The sequence below is a fragment of the Mastacembelus armatus genome, chromosome 14 (genome assembly GCF_900324485.2).
Source record: "Mastacembelus armatus chromosome 14, fMasArm1.2, whole genome shotgun sequence".
In the NCBI taxonomy this organism is placed as follows: Eukaryota; Metazoa; Chordata; class Actinopteri; order Synbranchiformes; family Mastacembelidae; genus Mastacembelus; species Mastacembelus armatus.
This window is the reverse complement of record NC_046646.1, coordinates 20,038,683-20,061,786: the sequence shown is the minus strand read 5'-3', so window position 1 is coordinate 20,061,786 and position 23,104 is coordinate 20,038,683. Positions and strand designations below refer to the sequence as shown.

The 23,104-nt window shown below is 37.8% G+C and overlaps 1 protein-coding gene across 1 annotated transcript; it reads right to left on the bottom strand.

The window, feature by feature from the left end:
- Positions 1-3,658: 3,658 nt before the first annotated feature.
- On the bottom strand, positions 3,659-22,171 carry rad50 (RAD50 homolog, double strand break repair protein). The gene is made up of 28 exons (XM_026329052.1): positions 22,086-22,171; positions 20,884-21,017; positions 20,599-20,682; positions 20,015-20,166; positions 19,723-19,908; positions 19,381-19,585; positions 18,853-18,981; positions 17,988-18,153; positions 17,607-17,665; positions 17,131-17,265; positions 16,080-16,286; positions 15,720-15,902; positions 15,405-15,562; positions 15,123-15,298; positions 14,606-14,843; positions 13,609-13,798; positions 13,397-13,523; positions 12,599-12,792; positions 12,093-12,203; positions 11,780-11,872; positions 11,423-11,536; positions 10,807-10,934; positions 10,469-10,570; positions 10,084-10,206; positions 6,373-6,458; positions 6,133-6,275; positions 4,894-5,027; positions 3,659-4,508 (listed from the first exon to the last, which is right to left on the bottom strand). The coding sequence occupies exons 2-28, from the start codon at positions 21,010-21,012 to the stop codon at positions 4,322-4,324; spliced, it is 3,939 nt and encodes a 1,312-aa protein (XP_026184837.1). The 5' UTR covers positions 21,013-21,017; positions 22,086-22,171; the 3' UTR covers positions 3,659-4,321.
- Between the last annotated feature and the right edge of the window lie 933 nt (positions 22,172-23,104).

The following is a 23,104-nucleotide window of genomic DNA, read 5'->3' as shown; positions in this document are numbered from 1 at the left end:
TTATCTAATCTAATGACTACCAAATTAATTTAATCACTACATTTAATCAGTAGAGGGTTTAGCGAGACTCAATATAGCTGAGAAACCACTATGCCCTGTTCCATTTTCACTTGATTTATCAGACAGTGTCTAAAACCTCAAATGCACCTTATTTGTCCTTCAATAAAGGAACAAGAGGGAAGGTTATACAAAGTATTGGGGATATTCTATAAAAAGCTCTGTTGAAAAGGAGAGTGATTCTCTTTATTTAGTAATGATCGAGCCACGGTTCAGTAGCGCTTGCACACACAGCTGAGTGCCACACAGAGACCCCACCATCACCAAACGCAAGCCTCCCCACAGCTCTCACATTGCATCAAGTCACTGACTGACAGGTACATTGTCCAAAGCAAGGGGGAAAAGAGTGGTGAAACATGTTTCTTTCTGAGAGCTTCTCAGTCAGTCAGGGAACCAGCTCACCACACCCAGACAGGGGTACCCTGATTGGTTGAGTGCACTCCACAAAAACAGGGTTCTTTAGATGTTCTTCATGGGCTGAATGATTTACAGAATCATTAATATTTGAGCAATGATTTGAACTTTTAAACATTTTTGCATTGCTGTTTGCGAGACCCCTGAGCACACACATATCAAAATATTTGTGTGGTTCCCATGGGTCACATTGAGAAGTAAATGCTCACCTGGGTTACAGCAGCAAGTACCACCCTATAATTACCTTTGACACTAATTAACATTTAGGATTGCAATAAATACATTATTATTCAAGACTAATGTAATTTATGTTGGATAAAGGAGATAAGTACTAAATACGCTGGTGTATTTGATCAGATGATTGCATGAATTCAAAACCATTTCAGTCATGATTCTCCTATAGGGTACAGGCTTCTAAACATGCTTGTTCAAGGTCATTTAATCTAAAGACACAAAGTAGTGTCTAGAATCAATTCTAATATCCAATATTATTACTGAATGCTTAGTTTTAAAAATGTTATTTAATATTATAAAAGGCATAACAATCATGACACATATTATATGTGAACAATGTTACTCTTTACTTGTCATAAGATAAACTTTAACAATCTTCAAGAAAATATTGTCAGTCAAGTTCCAAGAGGAAACAAATCTGAGTTAATCCAATATTGCATCACTATAGATAAAAAGAAATAACTTACAATAATGCGGAGTATTTAAAAAACAGGAGAAAAAGACATGATTTGATAGTTTAGACCCTTGGCAAAGAAATAAAGCAAGGTCCAGCTGATGTTAAAAAGAGGTATGAAATATAGTTAAAACATTTGCAAGCAGGATGATGTAACTGTAAACTCCACTTCATGACAATTATTCTGGATGTACAGGAAAACACGGTTTTCATTTTATGCCACCACCAACAGGATTAACCCACTAGAGGGCCCCATGATCCAACATTCCTCTGACCTTTAGCATCACCTAATTCCAGGTCCAAGTTACAATGTGTAGTCTTTACTTGATTCAGAAGACTTCTCAAGGCAGCTTCACAAAAGCACAACTTTTACACTTTTGCCCAACTGACTTAATAACCTATAAGCTTCTACTGTGACAGCACATTTGTACCTATATGACTCAGCAATACAAGACAGACATTTTTTTCTGGCCATTATCATAGATTTATTTATTCGATTCTACAATCCTTTTACAGATCAATGTCATACACCTTCATTTAATTCATTTTTAAATCAAGTTAATATCAGTACCAAAGACATGTTAATGCTACTTAATAAACAACGAGGTCTATGGTATAAATTCAATGTACTTAAAAAATAAAAAGCAAATGTATATTTAAAAAAGTTAATTCTCAGGAAACACAAAAATCAAATTAAAATCTAAGAGTTCCTTACATTGTTAGAGGTCAAAGTTTGCGTGAAGCTGAGTAAAAAAACATTTCTGTATACACTACACTCAGGAGCAACACAATATACTTTTTTGTAAATGCTGTATAATAGGATTGCTATAAGCCTGTACGTCAAAATATAGAAAACTGCCATAACTTAGTAACTTAGGTTAAATAGAATAAAAAAATAAATATATAAGCACACTTGGTAGAACACAAATCTGGGTCACAACAACTTCTCTTTGTTGGGTATTTTTTACATTGTGCTGAAATCTACTGTTGAATGTGCAGGCTGTGTTGTGACCTGAGACTGCAAGCATAAATTAATTTGAAGGTAATACAAATCAGTCTTTGTAAATCTACTGTAACTGTAGCTGCTCCCAAATAAAAACAATAGCATTTTGAAAAAAATAATACATTTTAGTAACAAAGTACATAATGAAATAAACTACAATATAAATTATTTATTATTATTTACCTCAGTATTTTATGCTTTGTCAATGTCAACGTTTTGAAAACAAAGAAATGAATGTTTGATTTAAGGAAAAAAAAAAAAAATGAAGGCTCACATGATCCGCTGCCTAACAGTTAGATGGGAAGTTTAGGAGGTATTTAGTGTGGGCTTGATTAGCCCATGCTGAAATTTCTCTGGCGGATACACATGACAAGATATTCTGTCAACTCAGGCAGTTCAATGCTGATTCCATTTGGTGTCACATCTTTTAGTAACTCCGTACAGTTTGCCTGAAAGACAAGAAACCATGAGTCAATGCATTGCATTTCATTAATGTTCCCCAAATGTCATTGTTTTTGCTTTTGCTGTCTTACTACTTTAAACCTTTAAAAAAACAGGTTTGTCCCTTCTAATATGCCAAATGTGATAAATTCTTACATGGCTGGTCTTGATATGCTTCTTCAGGTTTCTCACAATTTCGTTGAATTGCTTACGGTTTTCCAAGATCTCATGCACTTTGCAGAAGAATGTTTTCTGTATAGAAAATAAAATATATTACATTTTAAAAACAGTAAATAAATACTTGTACTACCGTATGACCGCAGTAGGTTCATTAATTTCACGAACATAGCATTTGGACTACATGCAACAACATTTAAAAGAAACATAACACTGGTCTTACATTACAGCCGGCGTCAACCAGTGGCCGCACATCCTCCACAAAGAATTCCTGCAGAACATTGGAGAAAATGAAAATTGTTTTACCTAACATGAAAGGTTTTAACAGTACAATGCAACAATTTAAAAAGCAAAAAGCAGACAAAAACAGCTGTGTCTTACCCTATTGAGAGATTTATTGTATTCTTCAACCAGATCAATTATCTGGTTTAGGTTTTCATCTAGCTTGTGACGAATAGTAACAGGACCAGCCAAAATGACCAGCGGAGCCATAGTGCATACGAGCAGAAGCATCATCATCACCATGATTTTAGTTAGATTACTGTTGATCTGTGGAAAATGCTATATCAAGAAAGCCCTTAAACTGATCTTGCAGTTGCCTGTTTGAAGTTCATTCTGAAGTTCTGACAACTGACAGACAATTTATATGTGCTTTGCCATGCCTTTGCTACGTGTTTTCCCTCATTACATACAGAGATAGAGAGAAAAAAAAAAAAATGAAACCAGTGAGATAAGATTTGGTGGTTGATTAGCAACTTCACCAAAACAGGTTTCTCTGAAGAGGATCTAAACTGACTGCCATGTAAGTAAAAAAAAAAAGAAAAGAAAGGGAAAAAAAACGAATGTACTCTGCTGAATAGAGACAATCATACAGTACATAACAGCTCAGGTCTTTCACAATAAATTTAATGAAGGAATACTGCAAGCTTACAAAAGCAAAAACATTAAAACATATCTTTCTGCTGAATTCTGCAATTACCCATGCAGTTCAAATGACAATATAACTGATCTGATTTTTTCTTACACATAAAAAAAAACTTTTTTTTTTTTTTTTTACAATAATGCTCTACACATTCTCAAGTTATTTGGAACTTAGGTTGTTAGAGAGTGTAGCCTGTGATGTGTCTCATCATGTGGACATGTGGGAAGTACTGAATTTATGGGATTCTCGTAGGCACCTTACCTGTTTCTTACACACAATTTTGATACACAATGTGATAATTAATTCATTTGAAACAGAATATTTTAAACACTATGTTTCCCAAGATTTTCTTGAAATTTCTTTCCAGCTCAGTTACATATTGCATTATGGGTACTTGTGCCTTTGGTTTGCATGGATTATATACTGTGCAAAACAGACCGCCAGTTAACACATGGAGTGACTTAAAAGTGGATTTACTTTATGCATCAGAACCCCTCAAGATAAATCCTAACTGGTTTTAAACTAAAACAAACCAAACATCAGCTTTTCTAAACCTAAATGAAAGTAAATCAAGGACTACTTTGTATTCCCAAAGGAGTTTAAATAATCAAACATCTGCTCAGTGGAGATAGGAGGACAGGGAATTGATGCTGCACTTTGTAATCTCAGAGTTCTGGTCCTGGTTCTTACGGACTCGGTAGAAGTGTTCAATGTAGTTGGACCGGCCCAGCAGCTCCACAAAGTCCTCATCGTGGGTGATGATCAGAAGCTGGAAGTTACGTTGGCGAGAACGGCTTTTAATGATTCTGGAGGGAGCAAGCAGAAGACAAGAAGTACTGGAAATTTTTATGGCTCACGATGTAATAAGTCAAATTAGAAATACATGTGTAAATAATTATATAAAGACAGAGTCTATGTTTCATATTTGGCATTTCAGGCAGGTTAACTTAACTATGCAGGTAGTAACTAATTGATCTTGTGTGTTTTTCATTATACATTTGTAATTTTCATACTCAATGCATCTGTTAGTTTCCATCTCATAACATTAGCTTTTATTTCTCTTATTTCCATAATATAACAAAGTCAAGTTCACACTCAAGACAGTACTTATTGGCTCAGACTCATTCACTCGGGGTGGATGATGTGATGACACAGTGGACAGTCAAAGTTCAGGTGTGTGTGTGTACTGACTCTACAAGGGCATGTGCCAGTGATTCAATGTTCTCTCGGTCCAGGTTGGTTGTGGGCTCATCGAGGGCCAGGATCCCACAGTTCAGACAGAAGGTCTCTGCCAGAGCCAGACGAATGATTAGGGATGCCAACACCTAGACAGACACACACCAATACAGACACACTTAATCTCTCATGGCATACTGATTTCAATAATTTCTTCAAGATTTATCCTAATCTTAATGATAACCAGGTAAGCACATTGAATTACATGGTGAGAGAATACACATTGGCGGCCCCATTCCTGTGGGGGTTTCCTAAGAGTACTCTGGGTTCTTCCCACAGTACAGACATACAGGTTAGGTTGACTGGTGACTCTAAATTGCCCATAGATGTGTGATTGTGTGTTTGTCTGTTTGTCAGTGTGGCAGCCCTGTGACAGACAGTCCAGGGTGTACCCTGCCTCTCACCCAGTGTGAGCTGGGATTGACTCCAACCACCCCATGACCCTGAATGTGCCAGGATAAGTGGCAGATGAAGGATGAATGGAAACACATGCAGGGGACACATTTAAAAATAAAACAAACAGTATGACTTAAAGGAAACAAACATATGATTGTAGAACTGCCTTCTGTCACTTGTGCAATATTGTCAAAATTAGGAACATTATGTCTCAAAGTGATGCAGAAAAACTAGTCATTGCATTTGTTACTTCAAGGCTGGATTACTGTAACTCATTATCAGGATGTCCCAGTAACCTAATAAAAATCCTCCAGTTCCTTCGCTCTCAGAGTGCAGCTCTATTTGAGGTTCCCAGAGTTTCCAAAAGTGGAATGGGAGGAAGCCTTTTGTTATCAAGCTCCTCTCCTATGGAACCAGCTCCCAGTCTGGGTTCAGGAGGCAGACACCCTCTATGCTTTTAAGTTTAGACTTAAAACTTTCCTTTTTGACAAAACTTATAGTAAGGTCTGCTCGGGTGCCCCTGGACTATCCCTTAGTTATGCTGCAATAGGCCTAGACTGCCTGAGGACTGGTGCACTCAGCTCCTCTCCCCTCCTCTCCTCTATGATTCTATTGTGATTTGGTGCTATACAAATAAATGGGATTGGATGGAATTGAATTGAAATTAATTCCTATCAAGCCCTATAGCAGATTTTCACCCTACCTGCTTACATAATGATTCACCAGAAAACATAAGTTTTATTCAGCACAGTTTTATCAAATATATGTGGTACAACAGAAAATACTTTTTTCTGGTACCTTCTGACCAGCACTGCAGCGTCCTCTCATATCCAAAGGTGTGTCTCCTTTTATCATAACTACTCTGTAGTTGTACACCCTTCGCCTTACTCCAGCAGAAGCATTCTCATCCACATCTGACCTGATCTCCACGTACTCAATATCTGGAAAGCAGGCAGGAGAGATTGATCACACTGACAGGAGGAAGAATAAAGAAGAACAACATATTCCTCAGTACATAGTAATAAAGTGAGATGGCACCTTGACCCCTGTAGGTGCTGCGCCATAGGTCTCTGATGATTTTGTTGATCTCATCCATCTTCATGCTGTGGAATTTCATGATTGTTCTGGGAGAAAAAAAAAACTTTTACATGGTTGTCAATGACCATGTTGGCTTCGAATGGATGTCAAGGTGTATAAAATATAAATCTGGTTCACTTCATGTAGCATGGTGCAATACAGTCAAAACATGCAATGAACCAACAGTGTACAAGGAACCATTATTTATGCTGGGCATAATGAAAAAGGTGAACAGAGACAGAACCTGGTGCTGTATTAGAGAATTTGGTACATTAAACTCTAGGCTGATTCAACATTGAACATATCCAGGTAACTGAAATTGATCTGACACAAAGTCACAAAGTTATATGTAGGTTAAATGAGTTTACTGCTGCACAGCGGAAGCCTGACTGACCTGAAACAAGGTTTGTCTGATGATTGGGTTGCAAAATGATAGAGACAGCAATTTTCTTTTTAGTAAATCCATCTAATATTGATACATGACGAAGATAATGTCAATACATCGCCAGCAACAGGAAGTTGTTTCCTGAATACCAAGAATGATTTTGTCTATAATGTAAAGAATTGACGAGCAACTCTGTGGTTTGAAAACACCAGAAAGATAACAGTATAAAGAACAGTGACAAAGCCCTGCTGATGCAACAAAGGAAGAAATGACTTATGATCAGAAGAATGGAGTTTTTATATTTAAGATGGCACATTCATGATAAATCCTAAAAAAAGTATTTTTCTTACTTGGACTTTTCTGTGTTTTATTATTTATTTAATTTATTTTGTTATTATTATGTATTATTTAATTTAATTTTAATATTTAATATTTAATTTAATTAGTTTTTATTTAATATTTTTAACCATTCCAGGTTAAAAAAAAAAAAAACAATGCAAGATTTTTCTACAATGAACAATTTGCTGAAAAAAGTTATTTGAGCACATCTAAAGGAGAAAATGTAACTCAGTACTACCCTCTCCAGCACCCCTCGGATTAATAAAGTTCTTTTGATCTGAATATAAAAGTACTAACGAAATTATGGTTGTTATGGCAAAGTATTTGCGTGACACACTCACAGCAACTGCTCTGTATCTGTGACCCAGTAACCCAGTGGTCTATAAAGTACTTCTGATTCAATTACATAGTATATATTTAAACATGATAATGTATAACATAGACTAGATGGGTGGCTGTAACTGTGATGCAGCTAACAAAACAAAACTCACTTAAATTAATCTAATGAAAAATAAAAATCTAATAAAATAATTTTGGTTTTAAAGGAAATAAAAAGAAACTGGAAGGCCTGTTTTTTTGCACGTTTGGTTTATCTGTATTAAGTTTTAACAGTAAATGTCTCCAGGTAATTAGTATGTGATTATTGAGGGTATTGACCAATTATGCAAACACGACAATTTGTAGCAAAATCAATGACAAAAGCAGTTTCATATATTTTTTCCCCCTCTTTAAATCAAAACAATCTTTTGTATATTCAGACAGGAACTGTGACCCGGTTGCCTGATCTGCTATAGGGTTGCTAAAGCCTGCATTCAATCTTGATAAGTGCAGATGCTGATGCTGTAATTAACCCACATATATGGGTAAATTATGTCTTTTGCTCACTTCTCAGATGGTATCTGAGACCATGAGTTCACACTTTCATCCTTAACCTGAGGATCCAGTCTGACTCATCCACATATCTAAAAACAATATAAATGGTTTGCAATCATGACTTTACATTTTTTTTTACATTGACAGTTTTCTTCATGAGAATTCAAACACTATCTGAAACGACTGAAAATGTAACAAGGCTTAAATAACTGCATTACCATTTTAAAATATCGATGCTTTATCTGCAGTCAAACAGACAATTACAAAATGTGCATTATTGTACTTTTCATTATTGTATAATAATGTTTTACTGACTGATGGATTAATCTCTGCAGTGCTTCAACTCTAAAATGAAAGTAAACCGATGGGTTTGGTGACCTAGAACTGCTACAAAACCATGCCATTTCTTTACCACAAATCTCGTCACTGCTGTGCTTTGTTTGCTGTGAATTCACTTGAGCCTGGTGTGTTTGTTAAAAGGTGTCTTTGCAAGGTGGAGACTGAGTGACCTGGAAAGTAATTTTAGCTTACAAATTTTAACAAAACGCACTATGATCACTTATGTTTGATGCTTGTGCTTTCTTATTGTATATGTTTTACCTACCATGGACCATGTAGCACCCTTGTTGACAGATTTATACTGTGAAAAGCCTGTCTTTATGGTCTATATAGCAATAAACAAAATATAATGGTATGTGTCTGTGTTTCTCAAACAGATTAAAAAAAATTATTTCTAATAACAAAACCGATGAATTTAGCTACTTAATGTTCACGTCACACACTCACAGAATGAGCTACTTCACAGCTCCTAACATGATAGGCCTATATTTCTGGTCTTAAGGTGAAGTAAATAATGATATGACATGGTGCAAACAGTCAGGACAGTTCAGTTCAACAGTTCAAACCCAGAACTTTCTTGCTGTGAGGTGACACTGCTAACTGTTGTACCGCCATGCGATGTCCTCATTACTAAGGCGTAACAGACAAATGTTTAGCTCTGTACTGCTTCAGCAGGTACATTTTTACAGTTACTGCCTGGAAAGGTTACCAGACACAATTGACATCATCGTACTATTGCAGTTTCCCCACCACGAGGAAGCAAACATTCTAGCTAATAATTTCCAACCTCTGAAGTGGTTTTGATGACCTAAGTTCAAGAAAAAGGCCCTGTCATGAACACATTAAATGCTGTGTGTAGGTGTCATGCAGGGCAGATACAGTATTTATTCAGAGATGCAGACAAAGACATTTTGATAGTTGGTAGGATCCTTAACACAGATACAGCACACATAGGTGACTGATCAATTTAATGTGCTAAATTACTGATGTGTGTTAGTGTGACGTTTTCTTCTCAGTATTTCTAGAAATGATCACTTGTAGTGGAAATCATATTTCTATGCTTCTAGTGCAATCAGAGACTGATGGAGGACTGTTTATATTTTCAGGAAAATTACCAATGTTTTTTTTGTCTTAAAAATAACAATATGATAAATTTATATAACATAAATAAAATATGAACAAATTTTATCTGAAAATTATTATTTTCATTGTTCTCTTAATTCAGACTGTATCTCTTCAAAAGCTACATAAAACCAGTAAAAAACCCTTCTAACATAATCAAACATGTCTCTTGCCTTTTGTAATTCTTGCTGTACACAGTATAACTGTAATAATGTTTTGCAGTAGTATTTTCAGCACTTGTAAGAGATAACCATATTGTCAAATTACTATGCACTACAGTACAAAATGTACTGTACAGTACAGGTTATGACTCCAACAGCTTCAACTTGAAATCTTTCAATCCGATCTGTTTCAGTTCATGTCACTGTAAAAGTTCTGATTTTCCCAGGCTGAGTAGATGTCTGAGGTTTTCTTCTACTAGCACCTCCCTTTCACCTACATTTCTCAGTAACAGCAACATTTATTAGGTCAGACAATAAATGCTGATCATAGCATTAGAAGGTTTACTGCTACAATAAAAACCTATGCTACATTCAAATCTCTGATTTGCTAAATTTGTGTTGAATGAAAAATAACACCTTGTGTGCATGTGTAGATGTTATGGCTACACTTACTGATCAAGGGCCTTGTAGTAGAGATCCAGATCTTTAATGACCAGCTCTGTGGTCCTCATTATGATCATCTTGTTTTTGTACCGCTCCTCAGCTTTGGCATACTGATCTTCTCGCAGTTCCTTTCTGCAATTCAAAAATCAAGTTCAATTATTGAGATTAAGGAAAAAAAAAAGAATACTAAGTAGGCCAAGGACTACACAGATTAGTGAAACAATTACCTGTGCAACATGCAGTGATGAAAATGTTATCTTGGAAGAGCCATCATTTATTTTCTCAGCAAAATACAGGTGGCATACAGTAGGTTAGACTTAGATTATAATGACCATCACAGATGAATTCAGCTCAAAGTGTAAATGCATTAACATACTATATCTCCATATCTCACCTGTAATGCAGTATCTCCTCCTCAAAGCCTTTCTGACGACCCAGTGCAACACTGCGGTTCTTCTTCAAGTCTTCTAACTTGCGTTCAGATTCACGTCGTTCTCTGGACAACCACAGAGTTGAGGTGTAAACACAGTGGATTATTCTGTTACTGTGAACCATAATTTGTGTTTGCCAAAATGTAAATTCAGTTGTAATCTTTACTCATTCAAATGGGACAGTGCTGAGATAAAAGACACTGGAGCTGTCTTGAACAGTTAGTCTCTATGCAGCCTGATTCCCTTTCATCACTCTATTCATTACTTTTACAATTGACTGATACTGGTGTAGTGCTCTTACTGGCGTAGCTGTAGCACTTGCATGTTGCCCATGTCTTTCATAAGAGCTTCATGTTTAGCCACAAGCTCCTTCAACTCCTCAACACGCTTCCTCAAGGTCAGGTTATCTTGCAACCAGCGCTCCTGGACCTAATAAATTAGGAAAAGTTAAATAAGTATTAACTACTACAAATATATTTTTACAATCAATACTATATCCCTATAGATTTCCACAGTATGAACCTATAGAAATGGCCATGGGAAAAGGCATAGCAGTGTAGGAGCTGGAAGACGTTGGTAGTCAAAAATGATTAAGGCCACAAGCCAAACATTGGTCTGCCAGTGAAGTTGTTCTTAATGCTACATGAGCTGCTGAGAATTTGACCGTTTCAGACCTTTTTGTGTTCTGAGTGTATGGAAGGTCTGAAAACCCAATTCTAAATTATCACAAATCCAGAGCATTTTTAAGGTCAGTTATGTTATCTTTATATTAAAAAAAAAAAACAGTAAAATTAGCAGATTAAAGTCCAACACACACACACAAAGCAGACAACAGAGCCAAAAATGTCAGGGATGACATGAAATGTCAATAAAGGGAAAAGCATGAAAGATGACAATGAAGACTTAGGAGGCTGTGCCTTTTGAGTGTCTATGTCTTGACGAATGTTTCCCATCTCCTTGTTGATCTTCTCTTTATGTTTCTCAGCCTCATGTAACTGAGTGTTGGTTTCCCGAAGCTCAGACTCTTTTTGCTGCAATAGAGAAAAACAGTTTTAATAAAGCTGTTCAGTAATTGCAAAAAATTAGCCAATACAGCTTCTAAAGTTAATATAAAAGAAAAAAATGACTATGAAAAGAAAGGAAATCTAAGCTGTGGTTTCATGCTGAATGAAGACGACACAGGTGCAATGTTTGGGGTAATGGTCTTTCACAAACTGACACACAGAGGAATCAGCAAAACAAATGGATCAAGGAGGGTAAAACAAACAAATTACCTCTTTGTATTCATCTTTGCCCTCATCGACATATTTGGTGATCTCTTTATCCAATGTGGTGATGGCCTTCAATCTCTCTTTAATAGCACTGATCTATCAGTGACAAAGACAAAGATAATGAGTTAGCATTTTAAAAGTAATATGTAAGAGAAGCAGTTTTTAGCTGCCCCATCACATGTTCCAATTCAAGCAAAAAGGTAATAACAAAAGAGGAACATTATAAGTAGAGACAAATATATACTAGCTTGTTGCTGAATTTGTACAGCACAGAGAAAAAGTGTATAGAGAGAGATAAGAGAGAGAACATATCCACCTTCTCCTGCCCTTCTTCCTGCCTCTGCCTTTTGCGCTCCACTAACTCCTGTTTCTCCTGATGCAGTTTCTCCAGAGCAGCAGACAAAGGGGTCAATTGTTCCTTTGCTTCCTGGTTGGATAAAGAAATCGACATGTCACAAAGAAAGAGATGAAGCAAAAGTACTTTGAAAATTAAACAGTATTATTTTTGATGTGCACTTTTATTGCACAGTACATGGCAGCAGAACTACAGGTCATACACACTGATACACTATACCAAAATTATAGTGCATGTATATGGGGAGGTATGTCAATATTGACTAAAAAGAAAAATGAAGTGGAAAATATGTCCTGCGTTGTCACGTACAATTCTAATGAAGCTACATTGTCTCCCTAAACATCAAAAAGTACTAGAGTACTTTAGAGTAAAAGTACAAAACTACATCCTGTACACTTTTGTGTGAAACACAAATGTCTTTATAGGTCTACATCAAGATCTTTAAAGAAGCAGTAAAAAAACTGTACCCTCATGTCCCTGGTTAAGGCCTGTATCTCAGTGGTGAACTCAACACACTGCTCCTCCAGCTGCTGCTGTCTCTGCATATCACTACTCAGCTGGAGCTTCTCTGCTCTTGTCTCATTCACAGCACTTTTCAGCAGCTGAATCTGATCCTGCTGGTCCTGAATCAGCTTACGTTTCAGATCCATCTTGCTGGAAGCTGCAAGGACACAAATAGGCAAAGAGAAAGGAGAAAAGCCTTACAAGTGCTTCAGCTCCATTCTCACCTCCAATATCAACAGCTGCGGACCAAACAAGCCCTCTTTACTGTAGGTGTTTCTAGTAAACGACACCACAGATTTTTTTAACCAATAATGGATTTGCAGAAGAATCTGAAGGATAATTGAAGTTGAAACAATGCACTTGAATATATTTGGAGTGTCAAGACTTCAATTTTAGATTTTTAATAAAACATGTGTCAAACATGGATCTCATCCATTTAAAATTAAAACTTTATCAAAATAAAGTGCGGAAAAAAATTAAAGGAAAATTTCCTGTCATCGGTTAAAACTTTGAGAGCAAAGGAAATAAATGATTTCCATCTAGTCACCTTTGTTCATAACCACTTCCAATACAGTGATTATGATACGTTAAAGCTGATTTGTTTGAAACTATGTGGTTTCCCCTTGTGCTATTCTGCTTGGATATGTCGTGCATGTGAGCCCCACATCTCAGCAATTATAGTAAAGACCAATGAAAAAGCAGTGATGGCAAAACTAAGATCCAGCCCTCTAAAAGGGAGTGCCTGTGTACTGCCATCTTACTAGTGTCTAGCTTGTGCTGAGTTTCCTGTTTCTCCTGACTGACTTGCTGGATGGTCCTGGTCAGGTCTATTCCCTGTAGTTTGGCTGCCTGTTGGGCTATTTTCCTCTCCACCTCTTTAAGGTCCATCTGCAAAGAATAAAATAAGCAAGTGTAAGACTGGGGTGTCAGTTTCCAAGACTTGCAATGTCTTAGCATGATGTTTCTAAATCACCAGGTATCTATCCATGAGTGATATGTCCTGTAGGCAGGCCTTGGCTGTTTCCTCCTCTGACACCAGAGTGCTAAGCAGAGTCTCCTGCTCTTCCACATCTTCCTTCAGCCTCTCAATTTCTCTGTTCACGGTCTGCAGACGGTTTTTCAACTCAGGCAACTCCTTCTCCTGAAATTGTACAACTGCCTGCCTGGGGGACAAGAAAGGGAAAATAAATGCATTTTAAGCAAAGAGTTAATGGGTTTGTGACTCCCTGAACGTATTTATTACTATTATTATTTATTTTTGTTATTATGCATCCATTGAATAGTGTACTGAATTACAACATGGATTTTCACAGAATGTAGGATTTCTTGCCCTGAAGGATCGCCTGCAACACTTCACAAACTTCACTCAGATTAAAGTAGGATGTCCCATGCATTCAACTAGATTAACACAAGGGTGTCAACACAAGACCCATTGTAGATATAGCATTTGGGCTGAGGTTGTGATTTATTGTTCAGTACTGGAATTCACTTGTTATTGTCACCATAACATTCAACAAGTGTATCATATGATCAGGCTGCATTGTGCTGTAATTTCTGTGCTTAGATTCTTTCATTCACTTTGTGATCTGAGCTTCAGTGAAAATTGACCCTCTTAGTTCATTGCTGAATATAAGACTTGGTATATTTGGTATAGTTGGTATATTTACATTTTAATGTTTCCTTTTTGTCAAATTATTAAAAGCATAAATTCTTCTGGATATCATTTCTTATGCTGAAAGGTTATATAGAAAACTGTCAAAATAATTGAGAATGTCTGTTGGGTCTACTCAGGTCATGAAAAGACACTGGACAGAAACTGGTATAAAATCTCACTCATATTGGACTCTAGCTCCATCTTGTGGAGTACATGTCATAAATCATAAGTCTTCTACTCTTATAAAGTTCATATTTTTATGAAACACACTTTTAAGTACTTTTCTCGACCCAAAAGTCTACACGTCACTCTATACCTGATAGGTCTTAGAGCCATAATCTCATCTCTCTTCCTCTCCTTCTTCTTCAGGTCCTGCTCAGTGTTTTTTAGCCTGTCTGGCACCAGGCGGAGTTTGGACTGCATGTCACTGATAACTTCCTGCAGATCGGACTCCGAAGGAAACGTCCGCTGGCACACAGGGCAGCAGGGCTCCCTCTCCTCTGTCAGCTGACTGATGAACTGTGTGTACACTGCTGTGGCTCCAGCTAGCATTGCTATACAAAGACAAGTGAAGATAGAGAAAACAAATGTGTTATATATTCATTTGCATTGCATTGTGTGATATTCAGTAAAAACTACTGTGAATGTCTGTTTCACCTATTTATACAAAGTCCAAATCTAGCATATTAGTGTCTCTCAAACTAATCCTATTTATCTCTTCCTTCTAAGTTTTTTTGGGGGGGCATTTTACTAGAATTGACAGTAGAGCCCTAAATTCCAAGGTTAACCCTCATCCTTGTATTTTCATTTTTTGTTTATTTCATTTTTTTCACCTCTTTGTTTGGATATCTTCTCCAGATCTTCCTGCAGTTTTCCCATGTCCTGCTCCAGATCCTGACTGCCACAAACACTGAACAACCGCTCTTCATCACTGGCTAACTGCTGTTCTTTCTTACGCAGTTCAGCGGCAATGTGGCTTTTATTCTGCTCACTTGACGCCAGGTCTTTACTGAGAAAAATAAAAATCACAACACAATACTATAGTCAGTGCCATTGACAATTTCAAAACATTTGCTTTCACTTTTTGTGCTTTAAAGCATAATTATCTTACTTACTTGAATTTGGCAAGTCGGTCTCTGGTATTGCTGATTTCCTTAGACTTGGCATAGATCCAGTCCTCAAGTTCTCTCTTGTTGGGAAAGTGGCCCAGTAAAGACACCAGATCCTCACTGTGGCGAGACTTGATCTTACGTACCTGCTCCTCCTTCTCTGTCTGGAGAAATGAGAGCAGAAACACAAGAGAGCAAATAAATGAAAATTGATATGAGCCAGTAAAAAAGTATAAAAAAAGTGAAGTGAAGCGTTTTTAGACATTTTCATGCTTTGAGGGGCTCTGGTCTGACAACAGGCAGGAAGTGAATATACAATACCTTGTCTTTTTTCAGCATCTCCATTTGCGTTCGTGCAGTGGTGTGTGTGTTAAGCGTCTCCATTTCCTGGTCAAGTCGCCTCTGTGCACGATCAAGTTCAGCCTTTTCTTTCTGGAGCTCAATGACCTCGACCTTTAGCTCCTCAACATTGGAGTTCTGCACTGCGCTCTGCAGCTCATGCTCCTGAAAACAAAACAAAAAAAAAAAAAAACACACAAGGTTATGTTCTAAATAGTGGGATAAAAAAAAACTGTTTGTCATGTATGAGTTGTATGTTATAATTCAGTGGTTGGACACCTGTACCACATGGTCAGTGTCTACTTAAGAAAACCCTGTCACAGCCAATGTTTGGGTTCTTACTGCTTTAGCCAATTCATTCTCCAGTTCCTGCAGGCGACTTGATGAACCCTCCAGCCTCTGCAGGTCTGCTCTGATGTTCCTTAGTTCTTGCTGCTTCTTTCCCTGCAGGTCTCTCTTCAGCTCCACTGTTCTCTCCAGGCCAGTCTTCTTATCCCTTATTTCATCAATGGACTGCTGTTTCTGCTGCTCTTTTTCAAGCAGGTCAGCCTTAATGGACAGAATAATAAAGAGTGAAATCAGGCATTTCAATTGTGATTAACACATTTATTCATGATCTGTCTACTGTAAATATTTAGCAAGTTGCAGGAAAAAGTAATAATACAGCTGCTTAATGGCATAAAATACAAGGACTGAAAAATCTTTGATATATATATATATATATATATATATATATTCATATATTCATACAAGGTCCGCGTCAGGTGCTAGGGAACCAGGGCAACCTGATGAGAAATGGGCTACTGGAATGGGCTAGAACTGTTGGAAAGCTACTACATGAGTAACCCCAGCGATAGGGGTTACATGAAGAAGACGTGGGACCAATGGAAACTTCAAAACCCACCATCTAGACTAGGGCCAAAACAACTAGTAGCTCAGTGCTCCAACATCCGCAAACGGCAACTGCTATCACATCTGGAGATTGAAGAGATACAACACACATGCTACGGCAAGGGGGAGCCAGGACACAAGGTCGGGGGGAAACAATACAATCCCCACCCGAGATTTGGTACCAAGCCCCAATAACAAGCCCCCACACGCTCAACATAAGAGCAGCTGAGCCGAGATTGAAAATCGTGAGTAAGATGGACACCTGGAACCTCCGTAGCTGGTTACCAAGACTAAGTGAAGTACCCTCTGAAAGTCTACTTGAAGATGTGAATGCAGCATTACAAACAATCCCTACTGTGACCATCACTGAGACCAACAAGCTGATATACACCACAACAACAACAACAGCGATCCTTGAGATGCCTGGACACAGCTGAAAGAACAGCTAGAAAAGATGTGGAAGGTGAAGGCAACAGTGGTCACCGTGGTAATCGGTTCTTACCAAAACCTGACTGTTTGTCTCTTTTTCTTGCTGCAGTCTCTGACTGACAAAACGGTGAAAGTTCTCAAGCTGAAGCGCAGCGAAGGGCGGCCGGTCGTAACCTTCCATGTCCAAAAAGGATGACAAAGAACGAACCTGAGAAAGAAATGGGCAAGTATTCAAATACAACATATTTTTAACGTGTGCATATGGAATAACATTTAATTCTTAGTATAGGTACTTTACATTACTTAAAAGCATTATTAGTGAAACTGACATTGTTAGCTGTGTGTTTTGTAGTCCACCTGCTCGGCATCTTTCATTGCATTATATTAAATTAGCAGATTCTTTTGTCTACAGCAACTTACAGTAGCTACACTTCTGCTGGACCAAGAGCCAAATGTTGTCAAAAACGTAATAGCATCCACCCCAAACAAAAAACCAGGGTGAGCAGTACTGCAGTACAATTGCAGGTAATTTGGTTTATGTTTTCTTACTTGAGCATCGCGGTTCCTAATGTTTTGAGTGTGGCGGTCAGCCTCCAGCTGAAGACGACCTGGAAAAAAAGAGGGAGATTTCAGCAGCCGACTTACTCTTTAGGAAATATTCTTGTATCCAAACCATCTGCCAATATTTTCATCTATCAATCTATTTGACCTATTGCTAACATTTCAAAGGCTGGTTTCCCATATTATTTTAGATTCATCAGGAATGGTATGCTAGTCTTAGTTTTGTTCTTAGTTCAATTCAAGTTGAAATAAAGATAACTTGTGCCTAAAAAGGTTTTAACAATGACATCTGCAGAAAACTGACAAAAAAAGATTCAGGTAAAATAGTGATTTTATAATGTTCATTAGCTGCCATGGCAGGATGTGTACCTTGTTCTACCAGAAGATCTGCCTTGACTCTGTTCAGTCTCTGACACTCGCGGCCAGCTCTCTCCATCTCCTTCTGGCAGTCTGTCAGTCTCCGCTCCTTCTCCTTCACTGTCCTTTGGTGATTCTGGTAAACCTCCTGCAACTGCTGGTCTGAACCCTGGAACACCTGCCATGTACATAGTTCACTGGCTTAGCCTGAAGCTCAACGATTAAATTTAGTAAAATATCAGAGTAATGGCATAACTCCATTACTAAAATATCTGAACAACTGGATGGAAAAATTGTGAAATTATCTTTAGAAAAGTTATTTTTAAAAATAAAATATCTGAACAACTTAAATTGTCTTATAATATGATTCAGCTTTGTCACAAGCATCAACACAGCAGCAAACCAGAGATAACTGGCATCTGTAAGACATAGGAGTCATTAAAGACTGTCATATCAGTGCAGGCCAACGATGAACTGGTTGCTCATTAAAGAATTACTACAACCTCATTCACCATCTGCAGTGTGTCAATTAGTTTCCCATTTAGGGCAAGGACACTTAATACAGAGTGGAGTCTTGAGTGCTATTAAGCAGCTGTTTAGCTAAAACTGTCACAGTGGGAGTCAGAAGACTTGTGTTTTACCTCATCAGTTTCTCTTACACATTTAATTTTCAAGTTCATTCTTTTAAATCCATTATTATCTTTAAAATCTCTTATCGGGTTTCTCAAAATGATTTAACCATGTGTTTAGTCTACAGTCAGTGGTGTGAAAAGTGAGCACTGAGTTTGGTGCTGCAACCAGTGTTTCTTCCCCTTATTAATTACGGATTCAAGCTTGTTTGCATAAGTATGCATTGAAGTACATATTATTCCATTACCTGTTCCATTGTTTCCTCCAGCTCCCTGTTGTCCTCCTCCATCTGTTTCTTCCTGCTCTCTAAAGCTTTGATGTCACTGTCCAGCTTCATCACTTTTCCAAGTTTTGTGTCAATATCCATCAGTCGGTTCTGAACAAAAAATGGGGGTTTTATTGTTACATATACTATAGTGTTGGTATGCCCAGAGTATAGCATGATGTGTGTGTATGGGTGTGTGTGGGGGGGATCTCAACATTATCAAGTGAGTCTGTGATTACGTGAAGAGACAAAAGACACTGACACAGCCTAAATCCACAGAACTGTGGCAAGTGTACAGAACCAGTACTGTTTTAAGGGCAGAGCGTGGTTGCACCAAATACTGATTAGATTTATTTATTTTTTCTGTGTACTGCACTTTGGGTGAAGTTAATTGACAAATATTAACTACTCATGGTGTTACTTTTGAAAGCATCCTTACTTTACTTTTACTGCCTAAAGCCTCAACACAGTTCTATATACAATAAACATAAATATAGACCATCAACCCACCTCAAGGGGCTCAATCTGGCTCTCTATTCGCTGGACACTGTCTTTAGAGGACATCAGCTGAGCCTCCTTGGTGGCCACAGTTTCTCTTATCTGCTGGGCCTTCTCCTTGTTCTGCTTCAGGTAGCGTAGTTCTACTTGACACTCTTTGACTGTCTGATTCTGTGTAAGACGCAGTTGACGCATGGTCTCCAGAGCTTTGATATACCTGGGATAAAGACAAAACACAGTAACACAGTTTCTCTACAATGGCAATAAATTTATGGTGTATGGAGGTACACGGTTTCTTCATATTTATTTTAAGTAATGTGACGGTTGGACAATAGAAATATTCATTGTCCTTACTTGGTTGCTGCAAAGATGGAGTCAAACTTTTCTTTAAGCGCTTTGCCCTCGCTGAGTGGCCAGTTAGACTCTTCTTGGTGACAGAAGATGACATGATTCAGCACAGGCTTTGATACACCCAATGCAGAAATCATCTCCCTGTCTAGTTCACCACACTTAGACGACAAGCTCACTCTCTCACCATCTCTAAATAAACGACAACAGGGGGTCACATGTGAAGAAAATGGTCATAACATCTGGTCAGAAAAATGATTATTTTTCAATATTAACTAAATTTGAGAAAGTGGCCTACTTTACTCTGGTGATGACCTGCTCTAAGCTTTTGAAAGAGTAGTTTTTTGCCTTCTGAGTGCAGGACATGGAGCGATGGATGGTCACTTTCTCTCCGTTGACATCTGTGAATAACAGTCGAATCTGTGCTCGCACATCTGTCTCATGGGCGTCCTGGATTTCACACAAGTGTACATTACTTTAACAAAGGTAGCCTGAAAAATCCATGTCTGACAGGGATCAGAAGAAGCAGCTTTGGCACATTTAACAGAGACATGTACAGCAAAGGATTATGAGACGTTCATGAAAATACAGGAGTAAGCCATGAACACAAATTAACTTTCATTCCTCAACAGGATAACCACAATTGGTGTAATGAAAAAGCCAACACAAACTGGCAACAAACCATAGCCTGTCTTAGTCAATTATTGCTTCATTTTAAGCACGTACTCAGTATCTTGTACAAGAACTACCACTGAAATTGTGAAATTTAATTTATTTATTATTTAAAGACAAATCAACTCAAATATAAGAACATTTGTTACATTTAATGTTAGATTAACTGAATGCTCAAATAGCATAAGCAGTACAGAAGAGTAAACTCACCTTTGGATCATGAACAAAAGCACCCCCTTTAGATCCAGGGGGAAATTCTCCTGATGTTGCATACTTAAGGCACTCAATAATAGTCTAAAAATAAAACAAAAGGTCACATCATACAGTTGCATTTATCATTTTGAGATTTTATCAAACTTTTTCTGTATCTATTTGCAAGGTATAAGAAAAAAAAAAAAAATTTGTCCCGCTTGACTATTGCCAACACATAGATAATTTCAAACACACTTTCTCGACAGATAAACCTCCTCTCTTATCAAAACGAAGGCCTCATACCGTTTTCCCTGCTCCATTCGGTCCAACCAGCACAGTCAGAGGAGTGAAGAAAGAAATGACTTGTTTGTCTTTATCCTCAATCCCAAAGCTCCTCACCCCGAGGATGCTCATCTTGTCTATTTTTGACATTTTGGCTTTTTGAAAAAGGACAATGAGAAATGTGAATGCATGACTTAAATCAACAGCAGTGATGAAAACAGGAAAGATAGTGCCAAAGTACTTCACCATGATATCAACAGAACATCCTGCAAAAGTAGAAAATGAACTATTTAAAATTCCCAATACAAATTTAAAATTAAGCTGTAACAACTCTGGCAAACAAGTTTTTTGTGGTAAACAGTGTCAGTTTGCACAGTTGAGCTGCTCACTCACTTCCTTTCACAGACAATTTTGGTACATCAGAATAGTTTTAAGACTTTTACAGAGTCAACAAAGTCAGTCAGCAGTTGTTTGTTTAGGCAGCAAACAAACAGCACAATTGTGCTTATAGACACACAGGTAGTGTGGCATATGACAGGATTGTCATTGCCAGAATCTGCTGTTTCAATGAAATTAATGTCATTGGTTGTCAAAGCTGCCACATGTCTCTGAAGCATATTTTGTGCATACATATCATATCCACCCATATATTTTCCAAGCTGTGTTATATAGTGAATACAAGGTCTTTATCCTAACCCTAAACCCGCGTGGCGGCGCTATAAGAAACACTTATAATGGCATTTGTTTCTTCTATGGCCTCACTGTGGTTAGGGTTGACTTAGGATAACTTAACATTCAGGTAAAGGTGTTAAAGGAGAACAGACTTTCAACACAGCACCACTTTTACTGTCCCTGCACATTTTCAATAAGTTAACACAGACAGTCAGCTCTGGAGTAACGTTACATAAGGTAAGAAAGTCATTGTTTCAATGCTCTTTACCATGTTTCAGACTTTACCAGTTAAACAATGATAACAATCAACTAGCTAGGTTTGAATGTGCTGATGTTATTGTGTGTGTTATGTGTTAAGTAGCCGGGAAGCTAACTTAATGTCAATTTAACGCTAACCTACAAACTCCGCTAGCTAACAAGGTTTGGCTATCATGCTACGCTGCAGAGTTTTCCAGTTTGCAACATACTGTTCAGGAAAAAGTAAGGCTAAAATGATTTTCGTCAGCAGCAGGAGTCTCTACGACCATTTCCAAACAATGACCTGCACCCACCTCTGCTTGGTGTTATCGTTGCACAGCTCAGACATGAGGGTAACTACACTTTTCGCGCTGAGAAATCTTGACTTCCGGGGACCGTGGGCATAGAACACGAACGACTAGATCGGCAACTCTCACTTAACGAATATCTGCATTTATGTCTGTGCGGTTCGTGCGCTGTCCCCCAACTCAGTTACTGCTCGTTTATTATTATCGGTTATTAAATAGGCACAGTTTTAATCGAGGGCTGGATTATCAATGTAAGAGCGTCTTCTATTTATTCCACTTCTATGACTAAACGCTGGCTTACCTCTTCTTCTGTGGTGATGGTCAAACTCCAACCAGTGACTTTTTTACAATATTATTATTGTCTGATTTTTCAAAGGCGTTTGCTTTAACTTAAGGCACTGCTTTCCATCTCAGTGTTGTTTGTATGTGAAGTCTCTTTTTTCCCCAGCTCATTCAATAATCGTTTAATCGTAAAGTAAAATGTTAAACATCCATCTTCTCAGCTGTGAGGATGTGATGCTGTCTCATTTTATGAATGTATTTGGGTTATGGAAAACTGGTTAAACAAAGCGATCAATGTGAAATGGCTGTGTGCATTTTATACCTGTTTCTTTACTGTGTAGTTGATTGAACTAGCTGGCATGTCAGAATCGCCATGTTTGTAGTTTTAATAACATTGATAGTGCCTGAGTTTGGTTTGTCTGTTTACCACAAGAGGACACTGTTTCCCTGTGGAAAAGCCAGCACTACTGAATCACACCATAGTGACTCTCCTCTCCTCTCCTCTCCTCTCCTCTCACTCAGCTCCTCTCCTCCCACTCACATTTCCCTAATTGATATATAAATTGCAATAGATTATAAGACTAAATGTAAAAACTGTACAATGCTGTTATTAAAGAAAAAAACAAAAGCAGAGAGGGAGGGAGAGAGAGAAGGAGAGAGAGAGAGGGAGGGAGGGAGAGAGATAGAGGGAGAGAGAGAATACATCTAATTGGAATAAAGGGTTTGAGTTATTTTGAGTCTGT

Bases quoted from the DNA above. Each gene is read 5' to 3' on its own strand.
- rad50 (XM_026329052.1), bottom strand. From the start codon at position 21,012: ATGTCAAAAATAGACAAGATGAGCATCCTCGGGGTGAGGAGCTTTGGG. The intron at 10,935-11,422 runs GCACAGCCTCCT...CTAATTTATTAG, and splicing joins AAGACATAGACACTCAAAAG to GTCCAGGAGCGCTGGTTGCA. The intron at 6,276-6,372 runs GTGCCATCTCAC...CCTGCTTTCCAG, and splicing joins CAGCACCTACAGGGGTCAAG to ATATTGAGTACGTGGAGATC.